The sequence below is a fragment of the Thamnophis sirtalis genome, unplaced genomic scaffold (genome assembly GCF_051295495.1).
Source record: "Thamnophis sirtalis isolate CommonGarterSnake01/CBP01778 unplaced genomic scaffold, rThaSir2_p1.2 scaffold_1, whole genome shotgun sequence".
NCBI lineage: Eukaryota > Metazoa > Chordata > Lepidosauria > Squamata > Natricidae > Thamnophis > Thamnophis sirtalis.
In genome coordinates this window covers 114,060,543-114,076,644 of record NW_028261381.1, presented here as the reverse complement: position 1 = coordinate 114,076,644, position 16,102 = coordinate 114,060,543, and the positions used below count along the sequence as shown (strand labels likewise).

General features: G+C 37.5%; 1 protein-coding gene across 2 annotated transcripts in view; it reads right to left on the bottom strand.

Moving 5' to 3' along the window:
* Positions 1-5,480: 5,480 nt before the first annotated feature.
* INO80 (INO80 complex ATPase subunit) overlaps positions 5,481-16,102 on the bottom strand; it is a 58,399-nt gene continuing 47,777 nt past the window's right edge. For both annotated transcript variants that reach the window (XM_014058015.2, XM_087722529.1), the window contains 8 exons: positions 15,457-15,529; positions 14,431-14,589; positions 12,138-12,240; positions 11,422-11,510; positions 10,090-10,245; positions 9,067-9,226; positions 8,078-8,293; positions 5,481-7,451 (listed from right to left, as the gene is read on the bottom strand). In XM_014058015.2, coding sequence (XP_013913490.2) covers positions 7,246-7,451; positions 8,078-8,293; positions 9,067-9,226; positions 10,090-10,245; positions 11,422-11,510; positions 12,138-12,240; positions 14,431-14,589; positions 15,457-15,529 — 1,162 coding nt within the window. In that variant the 3' untranslated portion in view covers positions 5,481-7,245. The remainder of the gene's footprint in view (positions 7,452-8,077; positions 8,294-9,066; positions 9,227-10,089; positions 10,246-11,421; positions 11,511-12,137; positions 12,241-14,430; positions 14,590-15,456; positions 15,530-16,102) is intronic.

Below are 16,102 nucleotides of genomic sequence, written 5' to 3'. Positions count from 1 at the left end.
ATTTTAAAATAGTCCCATCTAACAAAGTTTAAACAACATAAGTCATTCCGCATTCTTTTAACCACTATCAAATTTATGCTAACGTTACTTTAGAATCTAGCTCAAAGTAGTTTCACCCAGCTTTCCCTTCTGATAAAAATTAGTCCACTTTTTCTACCGGAGAGAGGTCTCAAACCCCCATTCAGTCCTCAACTTTAGGAAGTCTTTTGAAATATCTAAATTCTCGATCTGCGTTCTTCTGCTTCTCTGAGGGAGGAGGGGCTGCCCCCTCCATCTTGCAGCCGCATGGCCAGCCGTTTGCTTTCTCCTTCCGCTTGTCTCTCCTCTCTTCCAAGCGCGTCAGGAAGTCCCGCCTTCAGAATCCTACAATAGAAATCTTGAGCCTCCGAAACAGAGTTAAGACGAAATCTTTGATTCTCAAATGTAACTGTAATACCGGCAGGGGCCTCCCATCTGTATCGAATCTGTTGACTCCTAAGCTCCTTAGTTAAAAAGGTGTAATCCCTTCTTGCCTTCAACATCTGAAAAGGAATATCTTTGAAAACAATCAGGTCCTGGCCTTCAACGCGAAAACTGTTATTATGAAACTTTTGCACAATCGCATTTCTAGATTCTTTTGTGGAAAAATGTATAATTATGTCCCTCGGGAGTTGTCGCTGTTCCGCTATCAATGAGTTCTGGCGATAGATTTTCCGAATCTGCCAATCAAAGTTAAGTCCCGGGCTTCCCAGCGCATGGCTGAAGGCTTCAGCAAAGGTCTGTTTTAAATTCTCTTGCTCCTTTTCACGGAATCCTCTGACTCTAATTGCAAATGCCTTCCTATTAAAATTTAACATCATAAGCTGTTCTTCGTTATTTCTAATTTTTTCTTGTAAAATTTGAATATTGGTAGTCAAATTAAAATTAGCCTTCTCCAGACTTTCCAATTTGTTCTCTATTTCAGCAGAGTAATCTGACAGGGCAGACACGGCTGCAAACGTATTCGCCTTCATTTGATTAACTTTAGATTTTAGATCATCATAAAGTTGCAATACAAATTCCTGAATTTCTTGTTTAAAGGCATTAAACATTTTAAAGAGATATTCCTGTGTTAAAACTTCTCCAGTAGAAGGCGTAGGAGACAAAGGCTGTGTTTCCAGAAAAGATTCTTTAAATTCTTTAGACACATTTGTAGCAAGACGCTTCTTTGATCTGGGTGCCATAATAAATAAACAAGTAAGCAGTGCTTCACTCCCCTCTATTTCCAAAGAAGAAGAGTTTATTTTGTTAAGGAGCGGTCTGCAGGAAGATAAACCCGGCTAAGTACATCCAGTAATCATCCACGGAGAGAAATCGCCATTTTGAAGTCTATTTAAACAAAGAAGTCTTTAAGACGAATGGTGCTGGTATTTAAGATAGTAATAAAAGCATAAATCTCACAGGGGTGGTACCCTCCCGTATCAATTCTAGCTTGAAAAAACTTTGTTTTGTCCTGGGGGGGGCTAGCCTGTCTGGGGCTGCCAAAAAAAAAAAAGGCAGCTGAGAAGAACTGGCCGGAGATAAAAGCTCCGCTTCGGCTGGATCTAATCTCTTCCACAGCCAAAAAAGAAAAAAGGCTGTGGCTTACGAATAGACCCTAGTCTACGGAGCTATCCTCCCTGCCCCTTTCTTAGCCAAAAAGGGGTGCTATCTATGATCTTATTTAGATATACAGACCAGATCTCTGAGGAGCTCGGTGGAGTCCTCCTCGGCAACAGGCCACGCCCCCAGGAAGCCCCTTGGCTGGATTTTTTGTCGCCGGCTTGAAGAACTTCTCTTGCATCGATCAGGGACTTTGCGATGTCCCTGAGGTCAGCAAGACATATTCTTCCTGTTCACCATCTTTCGGGATGGTTTAGGCCCGATTGGACCACCCAGCGGCAAAAGTATCGGCTGCTGTCTCGGATCATCGAGACCGCATGTCCGTATCGTCGCGACAATAGCTCCTCCTCAACACTGACTGCTCTTTAGAAGGCCAGATCCTGAACATAAAACTCAAATACTTTGTCCACCTAATGAGAAGGAAGGACTCACTGGAGAAAAGCCTAATGTTGGGAAAGATTGAGGGCAAAAAAAAGAAGGGGACGACAGAGAATGAGGTGGCTGGATGGAGTCACTGAAGCAGTAGGCGTGAGCTTAAATAGATTCCAGAAGATGGTAGAGGACAAGAAGGCCTGGAGGAATGTTGTCCATGGGGTTGTGATGGGTAGGGCATGACTTCACAACTAACAACAACAAAAAACCACTATACTTGTTTCCCAGAGAAAACCAGAAATGGATGGAAGCAAGAATTGGCCCTTTTTTGTAATTTATGGGGTTGGAAAACGGAACATTAAGAGAGTTAACTACAGCATGTTTGCTCCTTAATTCATCTCCCTTCCAAAAGCTTAAAAAGTTGGCTCTGCTTTATATAACATTATCACTATATCAGTAGCTAGGCCCTCTAAGGACTTCACACAGCCAAAAGATTAGCCATCCAGTCTGCTATGAAAGTTGCCTACTCCTAGAAATAGAACTCTAGCAGGAATACTTAATGAAATCACTAGGCAGGGAGTCAAAGAGGGGAAAGTTCACCGAAAGTAGGTTATATTAGAAGGTTACAGAGACCTCAAGGGTACTATGTACCAAAACAGTTATCAAGTTAAGATTCAGAGATTTACAAACAAAATTCATGTTTAAACCTTGATTGCTTGGTGCAGAAATAATAAACTTTAAACAATTGAACAGTTTACAAAGGAAGGACCTAAATGTTTGAAACGGCTGAAGAAGAGTGAAAAGTCTAATACCCTAATGTGAAGATTTGTTTTAGTTTGAAGGGATGCAGCAATGGGTTAAACCAGTGGTTCCCAACGTTTTTTGGGGCAAGTCCCACGTAAGCATCTTTAAAATCCTGATGCCCCTCCCCCCGGTGACATATAATTCTTACTTTATTCAAAAAGGGAACTTTACTCACGTGAAGGAAGCCTAAAAGGCCATTAACTTGGTTTAAACAAGGTTCCAATTGGCCCTATTAAAAATCAAATCCCCCCTCACCCCGTGGGGCCAGGGCCCCACATTGGGAATCACTGGGTTAAACCGTCCATTGTCCAATAATTTTGCACTAGTATTCCTTTCTCCAGATATATTACATAGATCATAACATACATTAAAATGAGGAACCTAAGGCAGCAACACATTTAGCTCTGTATCTTTGTTTTTGAATTGTTTGTTGTCTAATTAGAGGAAATACAATATTTATATTTGTTATTGATGGGAAACTCATGACAGCTAGTCTTCAATGTATGACTGAAATTATGGTGGTGCTAAACTTACAACTGATCCCAAAGTTAGGACTATTACACTGCCCTCATGGTCACATGATCAAAATTCTCATGAGTGCCCCCTACATTTATGACCACAGGGGCATTTCAACTCCCCCCCCCTCACCTGGCCTCATCTATGTCCTACACTCCCTGCACTCTGTCACTCCCGCTCTGGCTGACCTTCTTCTGTTCCCATTGATGTATAAGCATGCCATGCCGGCCCATCATGAGGCTTTTGCTGTGGCAGCTGAGATTTTTCCGAGGTGCTGTGATTTTGTGCCATGCTGGTGAGGCTTTCCAAAAGGACTGAGCTTTGCACCATGCTTTGGGGACTTCTGAAGACATTGATGTTCTGCACCTAGCTCTAGGTGCAGCTAAATGGCTGCACCTAGCACTGCAGCCATTTAGCTGCAGTGTTGGAAACAGCCCCCCAAAATGTGCTATTCTGGGCTGTTTATTGTCCCACAAGGCAGGGCACTTCAAAGGGCAGTGATGGCGGAGAGGGGGGACATAGTGAATAGGGGGAGTTGAAGAGGAGGCAAGCCCTGAATTTTCTGAAGGTTGTGGATGGGAGGGACCAAGCCCAGAATGGTTTGAATTCAGGTGGATCCTTGGCTAATGATTGGTGGGATTCAGTTAACAAAGATAGGGATTGTCATTGCAAAACAATGTAGTCACCTAAAGTCACCTTTATGACCTCACCACTTAGCAACAAGCATTTCAGTTCCAATTGTGGTTGTAAGTCGAGGACTACCTGTATAGTCTTTGGTATGAAACAGAAAATATGAACTTTCGATTTGTGGTTTTGATGATTAGAAAACATTAAATAATAGAAAACTTTTTCAAAATGACGCTCATACATAACTGTAATGTTGAAATCTAATAAAGATGCTGCTGAATGTGTAAGTTATTGCCTGTTTTGTTACATACTCGTTCAGAAATTCTGAGAACAGCCTTGGGTTTGTAGATTACAAACATCATCATCTTCAATGTTTGTTTTGTGCAATCTGGCTTTATAAAATGCGTCAAACATTGGGTAATATTAAACCACTAAATGGTATTATGGGCATATGTTTTAAAAAAATCTCCAACTGGCATGGGATGTAGAAAAGGCAGGGTAGAGCAAAAACATCTGGAGCAAGTTTTTGTTAAACATGTATTTCTTTATTCACTGGATTTAAAAGCTGCACTCTTACTCTTCAGTCAGGATTATTACCAATAAAATTATTTCTTCACTTCTTAAGATGTGTCATGAAACTCTTGTCAAGATTGGGACAAAGGCCACATGGCTCATATATATGTTGTTATAATGAAGATATTGACCAAAATTATTTTGTATAGCCAAGATTTAATTCTTTCTAAAAATTTGCTGTTTTTCTAATATGTATTATTAATATATTGGCTGTATTTTCTTGGGGAGTTTCTGATATTCTTTTAAAATTTATGCTGTGTTTTAAAATGATAAAATAATAAGGCAAATGGTTAGCTTTGATAAAAAGATAGCACTCTTCAAGGGGGTATCTGAAGGGGTGCCATTGTTGAATATTATTAGAAATCTTAAGACCAAAAACAATACAATAGTGGAACTAATTACCAAGGGGGGGGGACTCCTCTTAGCTGAATGTGTTTCAACCGAGATCTGAGAGCAATTTTTCAGAAATGCTTTAAAATGGATTTTATGAGAACACTTTTGCAAAGAGAATGCACACAATCACATTAAAAGATCTGACAATGAACGCAAGTATTTCTCGTACTTCTCTTAACCACTATAAGCCTCCTAAAGCTTCATAATAGGGGAATCCTCATACTGAACAGAATCTACCCAAGATGAGCAGAGAAGAAAGTCACCAATAGGCCTGGAGCCACAGGTCACTCCATTTCACCAACAGTAATAAATAGTCTATGGTCTCTTATATTTAGCCAAAATGTTCTTCTGCATATGGTCATTTATGTAGATATACAAAAGGCAGATAGTAAGTAACAAAAAAAAAAAACATTTACAGAGAACATTGCTACATTTATAACCTGCAAAGTATTTGAGGCAGTCCACACATAGTATCTTAGGTACATTTAAAAGAGCAACAGTCAACAACAGATATCCTCTTATATCAATTACTGGATCATTTCCCCCTCGGAAACAAATAAACCACAGAAGCAGAATTTACATAAAATTATCTTGCTCCATTTTATTTAAGATTCTTTTCTCCAGTTAGTAAAAGAAAGATGTGTCTCTTTTTATACATATATACAAGTTCAGTTATAAAAATAGACAGCACATTCAAAGAGGAAAAAAAAGGCTTGGCATTTTTCTGATTCCCTCTAAACACTGTATATACACATGTGAATCTGAGGGTGGCGGGGTAAAATCTTCATGATTTAACTTAAATATCCCTCCCCACCCAATTAATCCCTCCAATTTTTTTCTTAAATCAATCTAACTGAACTCATTTCTGCTATTTTCAGGTGTGCAAATCAGAAGCAAAGTCAACAGGAAGCACTTGCTCTACACTGAGGGATGCCAGGCAAGGTGCATGAGACTGAAAAATCCTTTGCTGACTTAGCTAAGATCTTCACCTCGTAACCTGGTTCTCCCTTTGAAAGGTGAAATGCCCGGAAAAAAACAACAACCACTTACTGTCAATATGAAGGCAAGAGAACTGCCTCGCCCCCCCCCCCTTCATCTCAGTGCAATGAGGACCGTATACATATCATGCTAAAGCAGAGGGCTCTTGTGCATTCAGAATGGTGTACCATAGCAGAGTTGCACAAATGGCACCATTAATCTCTCACAAGTTCACTAGTTTTACAGAGCGTTCATATAGTGCCAGATCACCACAGTGGAACAATCCAACCCTACTGAAGGATGTGGACACTGCTGACAAATAAGACCAGCTGTGTGCGCATGCACACATAATGAATCGGAATGAATGACGTTTTACTTTAACTAGGACCAGAATGGAAAGAAAACAGCATTGCTTATCTTGTGTAATACAGTGAACAGTGGTACCTAAAATCATCATCCAAAAGCTCTTCTATGGCACAATGAGAAGAGAAATCGTGATATTTTCTCTCTCTTTCTATCTCAAATTTATTCTTGTTCAGAGTCATTCACAAATTGTCATTCCATTTAAAAACCGTTAAACTCATATAAACACATTTGGGGAGTGAGGGAGGTTAAAAGATGTTGATGAATCTGACTCTTGCATATTATGGCCTTAAAGTTCCCCACTCTAGGATTACAGAGCTGGAAATGCCATTAACAAAGAGCTCTAACCTGTTTTACTGTTGGGCTGACTAATAAAACAGTAGTCTAGTAATCCAGATGCATGATATTGACAAAAGATCCTTTTTAGGACACAGTGCAAAACTCTCCTTTTACCTGAATTCTATTCTTTACGGTATCTCACTATTCATCACATTAGAACCATCCAATTATTTCTCCACGGCTTCTTCCAAAAGACGCAGAGCAGAAGGTTCCTCTGAATCTACAGAGCACCTCCAAAGTTTATATGCTGATCTCTTTATTTTAAAACCAAGCTGAATTCCATGAAACCTGAAAGATGAGGGCAGAGGGTGCTGGTATGAGTAGGAATGAAGGGGGAGATCTTGCAGCCAGTCCCACATGGAAGTTGGATTCTTTCCCTGCATGATTTGTAGGATGCTACCAAAAAAAAAAATCCTCAATGGAAAAGTTAAGCCCAAGCATCCCTGTGTCTCAGACCCTCTTCCTCACAATTCTGCAACGGGTAGTAATTCTGGACTATGCATGAAAGTGCACATAAAACACCTCTTGACAAGTAGTGCAGTAATCTTCACACCCACATGGGATGAAAACAAGGCATCATCTATATACCCTTTTGCTGGTAGGCGTGGGCTACTTTGAAAGCCAATATGAACACATATAGGTTCCAGGGATTCAAAATTACTACCGTCCACCTGAAATATGGGCTCCTTTATATTGTTTTCGAATAGGGGTTTCTGGTGCCAAGGAACTGGCTAAGCTTAAGTTCTTAGAAGATCCACAAACACTGTTTCCTTTGCTCAAGGAGGAAGAGGCGCTTGATAATCCAAAATCTGAAAGTCCAGCAGGTCGTATAAGTGGAGTCTGGAGAGGGCTACCTGAAGGCATACCTAGCCAGGGGGAAAAAAAAGAGCACCACAAAGTAGTAGTAGTAATAGTAAATACTTCCTCAACAGATTAGATCTGAAACATATTTGTTTAAGTCAGGGGTGTCAAACTCATGACGACACATTGTCACATAACATATCGCAACTTTTTACCCCTTTGCTAAAACAGGGGTGGGCCAGTGCATGACACATCTGGCCCACGAGCCGCAAGTTTGACACCCCTGCTTTAAGTGAACACAGTACTAAACCTGTAGGTATGATAATTGACTATGACTTTCAGTGAAAAGAAAGACAACTTCTAACGTTTTAACTTTTTAATAAACCCAAGCAGATTTAAGAATAGTTAAATATGGGGCATCGGAGCCCATTCATTTTAATGCAATTAAAAAAACCCAACTACAAATGTCGTCTGTTCAACCATCATCTACTTTGGTGACAGAAAATGTTATTAGTGCAAGGTGATTCCACAATGGGGGTGCTTTCCAATTAAAAAAATACAGTAATAAAAACAATGATATGGATTGCACTTTTTTCTGGAATCAAATATGAATTTTATATGGATATTAGGGATTCCTTCAGGAAGAAATGAATTGGGTCTCCTCTGATAACTGCCCAAGTGCAGAGCCTACCTTTAGACACGTTGTACCCATAGGCTGCATAGGCTGCAGCTGAGGCAGCAGCTGCTCCGGCTTTAGCCCCCGCCATGGCAGCTGCACTTCCTGCAGTTGATTTTCGGCTCCGGCTTTTTGTTGTGCTTTTGGATCCACTGTTTGTACCTTTGGGCCGACCTCGACTTCTACCCGAATGACCTCTTCCTGTGAGAGGCAAATCTTGTACTGAAATGCCTTAACAAAAGAAAGAAAGAAAATGTGTAAACTTATAGCACTGTATTAGAACAGTCTCTAACAAGCATAATTACATCTTCTTTTATGGATAAACAATGTATAATTTATGAAAGATATGTCATTCTCCAAACCAGCTTGTTAGCAGATATACAACATTCTTAGTTAAGGAAATGTTTTGTGACACTTCTTCCTGTGGTGAGAAAAGGCTACCATGGTTGGGCACTTCAGCTTAGATGAAAAGTTGGCTGTGCATATGATTGAGGTGTATAAAATCATACACAGCATGAGAATAGGACAGGAAGACATTTTTTTAACACTCCCCCCATCTAAAACAATAGATGTTCTTCAAGGAATAGCCTATAATAAGTTGATAAAATGGTATCTCAAAAACAATATCTTCACTCATATATCCTCTGCTAGGACACTATTATTCTTCTCATTAGTTTCTAGGGCACAGAGGTTGAAGAAAAAGAGTGATCTAGTAGAAGGCATCAATAATGTCTTTGCCAAGTTGAGGAATTAATCCACTCACAGCTCCCACTTGTAAGTCACCGTAGATACTTATATCGATTTCTGAATTTAACTTAAAAGTATACATCTCAAGCATATAGAGAATTGGTCAGGACATACAATTTTACTGACTTAATATATCTGAATAGGACATTCTTTTCTGGATTGCCTCTTGTCTAATGTTTTGCAAATCTCATAGTAATTATGCAATCTATAGAATTCCCAGCATGTATTCCTAGCCCAAGGTTACAGATAAAACTAACCATTCATGTTGTCAGAAACAGAGCCAGTGACGGAAGCTGGGGAGTTGGTAGCTCTTGACTGAGGTGCAGAAGATGCTGGATCATCTACAATCACAAGCATATCATTGCTGCTCTCATCAGGGGGGATGGAACCCATGTGCAACTCACTGTTGAAGGAAATCTAAATCATACATAAATAAAATCCTGTATGTTAGTTTAAATTCCACCAGTAAATGAAACATGCTTTTTGACAACACGACTCAAATGTTTCTTGCTACAACTGACAATGGCTCTGTGCAAAACACATCCCTCTGAGCACCAATGTTTTAGCCTTGTTTAGATTTCCTTAGCCACTAGTTGTGTTTTCTTCTCAATGAACTATCTCCTACTTTCAAAGAATATAGATTAGCTATTTTTGTAAGTTAATTCTGTATGCTCTGTTTCTGAAATCACTATATTTGACATGGGTAGCTTTATAAATGGGAAAAATAAACAAATTCACTTCTGGAATACCAAAAGGGCATAGCGATAGTGCTTAGACATATTCCACTTTATATTGCTTTAAAGTCCCCTCTAGTAGTTTACAAAGTCAGCATATTGCCTCCAACAATCTGGGTCCTCATTTTGTCAACCTTGGAAGGATGGAAGGCTGAATCAGCCTTGAGCCCATCAAGATCGAAGGCTGTGGGCAAGTTAGTCTGGAATAATGCATTCTAACCACTGCACCACCACAGATATGATAGTGCTTTTGCAATGATTCTCATGGGATGATGGGGCTCACCGCAGTGATTTATGTCAACCACACAATATGCATTCATCAGAAGACAAGCTAGTGGGCTTGCTTCTCATCACCTATTCTATTACTCTTGTTTACCTTTGCTTTTGTTTCTTATTTTCTCTTTGTTCCTAAACTGATCACATAAATATTTTTTATACTTAGATGTTAAACATGTGTATTTTCTAATAATTTATAAATTTATTTATTTATAAATTATAATAAATTTATTTATGAAATGGCCAAATGTTTCCTAAAGAGATCCTTACCTCACTGAAAGGGCTGGGCATGGCAGACTCCACACTAACAAAAGACTCATCACCATCAGCTGAAAGATTTGAATTATCTGCAGATGGAACAAACGGAACCACAAGATTGATGCCTTCTTTCCTTTTTCTCCCATCTAACTCATCTTCCTTCTTTTTCTGCAATTAAATTATAAAAAGAAATTATGAGGCTTGAAAATATACAAAGCCTTAGAAATTACACTAACAATATGCCAGTTCACCAACATAATACAAAGCAGAAGGATAAAAACAATATTGCCTGGTCTGCGACTTTCATATTAATTTAGGAGTCCTGGTAGATCAGATCAAATAATCCACCATGTCCCAAATCCCATGCTGGGATGAGGTACTAGTAGAAAACTTACCAATAGTCCATAAAAAAAAACAGATCTCAAACTTTATCCCTAGCAGGGATATAACCTCTAAGTATGAAAAAATATGCATCATGATTATTTGCCTTTGATATGTACAGATAGTTCTCACTTAGCAACCTTTTGTTCAGTGACTGTCCAACATAACAATAGTGCTGAACAAATGGAATTTATGCCTGGTCTTCAAGGTTATGGCTGTCACAGCAGCCCCATGATCAGGTGAGTCGAAGAAAAGTGAGCAATGAAGAACGGGAGAAGCATGAGGTCTTGGCCTAACAACTACAACCGTAACTATCAAAATTACCATTGCTAAGTGGTGCAGCCACATTATTTTTTGCATAATGATTGCATCACTTAGTGATGGAAATTCTGATCCCAATTAGAACTGTGAAGCAAGGATTTTGCCAGTCCCATCTTATATTTGATTATATTATGATATAATTTACTATTACAATCAAATCACATATCTAACAATATTTTAATAAAATTATTTACATAAAAATAGTTGCACTTTTATAACAAGATATTTATTTGCCAATGTAAAAATCTTAAGTTAACTCTAAAGTTGGCAAGCTTTAAGAAAAATTCCATTCAAACAGCAAAATTGATCTTACTGAAAATTCTTCCCTCAAACTCTCTCTTGCCATCTTTAGATTGCAGCGTTAATCAAATTATAATGACCAGACTCTCATCCCTTTCTATGAAGGAATTTACAAATCTTGAGTGCATGTGCAATACATGACAGACAATGTTTTAAAAACTATTCATGATTTCCAACCCTTGGTGATTTTACCTCAAAATATATTCCAGCTGAGTTACTGGCTATTAAGCACAAGTAAAAAATGAACCTGAATGGAACAGACAATATAAACTGCTGAAGACAAAAGTAACATTCAATGCTATAATATAAATTAAGGCAATGGAGGAGGAATATTCAAAATACCTTTTCAGCATACTTTTCCCTTTTACGTTTACGCTCTTTGACACGATTTGTTTCTTCCTGTTGCCGTTTCTCCTCCTGACGTTGACGCACTGTGTTAAGAAATATAGGAAAAGCTCACGAACAGTACAGATGCAAATATAATTGTAAAGTATCAGTTTACAAAGCAGATGTATCTTAGTTCTGCAATTATTTATCCTAGTCCTTTAACTACATCCCTTTCAAATATAGCTCGTCCCTTCTTCCAAGAAAAATAATGTTTTAATTAGCCATTATGAGATGCACAATGCCTCTTGTATAAACATTATCATGCAAATGATAAGAATGGAATTACAGTGTAATTGATAAACTGCTATTTTTTCTATTTTAAAATCTTTTAAAGGGGAAAAAATGCCAATTTTCATTTAATAATCATTCCGGTTGTATTACATTACGTTTTAGCTAGATAAATAGAAGCAGCAGCAAATGTCCGTCTATATTTGAAATGTATGACGTTTAGACAAATGGGGGGGGGGATCTCACATTCTGTTTCAAACATAGAAATATTCCATAGTAGTGCTTGAATGCAAATTGTGATTAAATGTCAAAATAAGATTTAATTCTGCAGCAAATTAAAGTGAAATTAATTCACCTCAAATTCCAGTACTTGTTCAAAATAGCAAGTAAAAATAGCAATATTGTCACACAAATGTGTTAGTAGGAAAGAGGATTTAGCATACATTTTTTTTCAAGTTCCTCATCATCCAGAAGTAGACTAACAACTTCCTTTGGTTTCAAGGTGTCTGGTTTGAAATTGCCACCTGAAATCACCATCCTTTGAATCTAAAAAAAAAAAAAGCAAAACTCCAGGGTATTAATATTGGAGACAGCATTTTTAGAGACCACAACATAACAAAGCACCTTTCAAAATGTATTGTAGACTAGACTGGTACTTATGAACACAGATTCTCGTTTGGGCCAATCATTTTCTTTTAACACAACCCACCTCACAAGGTTGTTGTTGTTGCTGTGAGTAAAATAGGAAGAAGGAGGGAGGTTGGATATGTTCATCACCTTGAGTTATTTGTAAAAATAATAAAGATACAAACAAACACATTTGAAATAAATATTATTACTATTATGATTATCAATATGTCGAAACTTTAAAAAGCTTTTTCTGTACTAAAATCAACTGCAGCTTGATTATATGATCCAAACCAGTCTAGCACATATTTGAATACGCATATAAACATCTATGACTAAATTCAGGTTCAAATAAAAATAAAAGGAGGCAGAGCATTGAGAAGTCAGTAACAATTGTGAGACCACTGTGACAAACCCTATAAACAGGAAGAAACAAAATATTCTGGTAATTATTAATATCTCCTTCTTATTACTAGAATAATTTGAGTCTGCAATTTCATTCTAGTCTTATGAAGAATCCCACTTTAAAGGAAACGAGTGTACAATGCAAAAACAATGGGACTTTGATGTTCTGAACAACCTATTCGTTATACACATTGGATTTTAGCTATCACCATTTCCCATCAGCACATCCATTGGTTGTTCTGGCTGAAGGAAACTATAGGCTATAATTCAATAGCTTATAGGCTGTAGTTGAAAGGCTATATAGTTCAATACAACTGAAAAACATCACTGAAGTAAATCTGGAATAGTCTGGAGGGTACAATGCAACCACCTTGCTAAAATCAAACATGTCTCAAATTGATCAGTGTCAAAATTGGAATTCAATCTTAAAACGTAATATATGCATGTCAAATCAACTTTTCTAACAGATATGTTAATAAATATAAGTAAAAGAGGAACAATTGGTCATTATTGGAGAACACACCTTGTTTGTGTTTCTTTGGTTCTGGACTTGCCTTTTTGTTACTTTACATATAAATGCAAATATTACATATATGCAAAATGACAGAGCTGTTTTTGCACATGTTTAATATATATTGTTTAAGACTTAAATATCTTGTGCAAGAGAACTAGTATGGTGTAGTTAAGAGTCAGAAACTGGGAGAGTGTAAGTACTAATCTGCCTTAGGGACTAAATCAGCTGGGTAACTGGGTCAGTCACTTTCTCACATCTAGGAAGAAGGTAGTGTCTAAAACTCTCGCCAAGACAGCTGCATGAATTTGTCATGGCAATTGCCATGTTCATTATGCAAAGTACCCATATTGCTTCTCCTTCTTGTTTAGTCAAAGCAGATCTTGTTGGATCAGTGTTGTTACAAATCTCATAGTACTGGCCATCTTCAGTGACTCACTCACTTATGGTAACAGAGAGAGTTATTCTGCTTGTGCCACATGGCTTCTGCTGGCATTTCCACTCTGCACAATTATTTCACAATCTCTATAGAAAGGCCTCTTGGTAACACCATGCCACCCACAGATTGCTTGCTGCAATCTCCAATGAAGAGACCTGCTAGACAATAATACTGCCTCACACTTGCATCTTGGAATCTATAAGCAATGTTAGCTTTAACAGCATAAATGAGAGGCTTCTTCACCAACAACATGAAAGATATATATATAGAAGATGCAACATGAGCTGGTAACAAATTAGGATGATTCCCTTTATCACCAAGACACTCTGTAAAAGCGAAGCTGCCATGAAGAGCCTAGGAAACCTAATAAAATCTACAACTGAGCAAGCAGAAGGAGTAGATATCCCTGGGGGGAATTGCCCATTATGGGAAGAACAGCTGTGGAAAGAAGAAAATGGCCACATGGTCCTTAGCCTAAGATCTTATAATTTGCAGTTATCTGCTACTTTATAGAGAAAACCCTCTACTGGTAGAGCTACTAACTCTAAAGATAACTAAGTAAAAGCCACAAGATTTTGTCAAATAGGTTTCTACACAACAATTTGTGTAAGTCTGAACTTTTAAATAAATGCATATACTTTTCTTCATACTGTGATTTTCCATCAGACATAAGTTCCTCTCATCAGAAACAATAGCAACAATTCTGCCTCCCAGCTATCTCATACTGTACATAATTAATATTATGGTCTCTTACCTCACTTTTTTCTTTAGCCCTTTGCAAGATGCGCTCCTCAATAGTGCCTTTACAAATCAGTCGATACACAGTGACTTGTTTTGTTTGACCCAACCTGTGAGCTCGATCCATAGCCTGTTGATCCACTGTTGGATTCCAGTCACTATCGTAGAAAATGACCTGTCAGGACATTTTTTAAACATGTTACATATACAAAATTAACTCAATCTTACCATTCACTACAGGGATTATGTTTCAAATTATTCACAAGGATACTACTTTTCAGGATGAAATTTCATTGTTTTAAAGTTAATACATGGAAGATGCAAGTTGCTGCACATAATTTATTTTTTCTGCTATGACACATTTATCACTTCAGAAAAAAAATCAAGGCAGATCTGTGATTGTTGTCAGTAAAGAATTTCTATCAGTTCAAAAACATGGAGAATAGAAGAAATGGCTATATGATATTTGGTGATCACTTACTGGAGCGAAAGATCACCAGAACATTACTTACTATATCTCTTCACCTTAAAGAAGGTGAAGTTAGTTGGAACAGTACAAATAAACAGGAGAAAGGGAGTTATGCTGATTCTTAGATATTAAGCATTTTGTTATTATTTGTTATTTGTTATTTTGTTATTGATTCTTCAGATTCTGGAAGAAAATGTTGAAAAGTTGTTCCTGCTTGTTCATCACGAGCAAAAAATATATATCTTACTTTGCCTTAATGTAACTTGTAATAATATAATAGAAATGCTGGAGAAAGAAGTGTTACTACTGAGAACTGGGTAAATTGAATGCATATACATCCTCTGTGTTGCAGTGCTTTTCATATTAAAATTCCCATTTTTGGTATTGGTGTAATTTGATACTATAATTCACATAAATGTATAGTGGAAATAATATGCTACTACACTAATGAGATGAATTCCAGCTCTTTTCTTGAAAAATACCTAGGTCTGCACTCTTAATTAATGGGATTTCCTACTTTAATGTCAACTGAGTGCAATTATACAAAATTATCAAACCAATCTGTTTACTTACTGTGTCAGCAGCTGTAAGATTAATGCCTAAACCACCAGCTCTCGTGCTTAGTAAGAAAACAAAAATATCATTCCTAAAGAAATGAAAAAGAAACAGAGCTGTAATAATCATTTGCACAAGCATTATATCATGACAGTCAGGAAACCAAATATTATATATATTATTCTAATAAAACAGTGTAGGCTAGAGTTTTAAATACATATAAAAGGGAGTAAGCTCCATTTAATGCAAAAGCATTTATTACAGGTAAACATTCTCTCCCATCTCAAGTAATAGTTTAAAATAATAGGTTTAACTCCTGTGATTTTCTGTCAAATTTTACATTAGATTGAAAGCACATCCTAATACAATAACTATTGTAGTATCTTTCATTAATTGCTTTCTACCTTGAATTCCCATTATGAAACATATTTTGGGGGGAGTGGGAGGGGGGCTTTTAAGTGTTGCAGGTAGCACAGTGACATTGCAGTGATATCAACAGAGTAGACAGTCTGAAATGTTGGCTCCTGTGTTTCTACATTATTTGTGGTTCTGGTGGAAAATTCAAGACACAAAATATTGTAGATATGCTAAGCCAGAACAAAACACATGTATTTTTCTTATTTTAACAGTAACAAAAATGGGGCAGGGGGGATAGATGTACTAC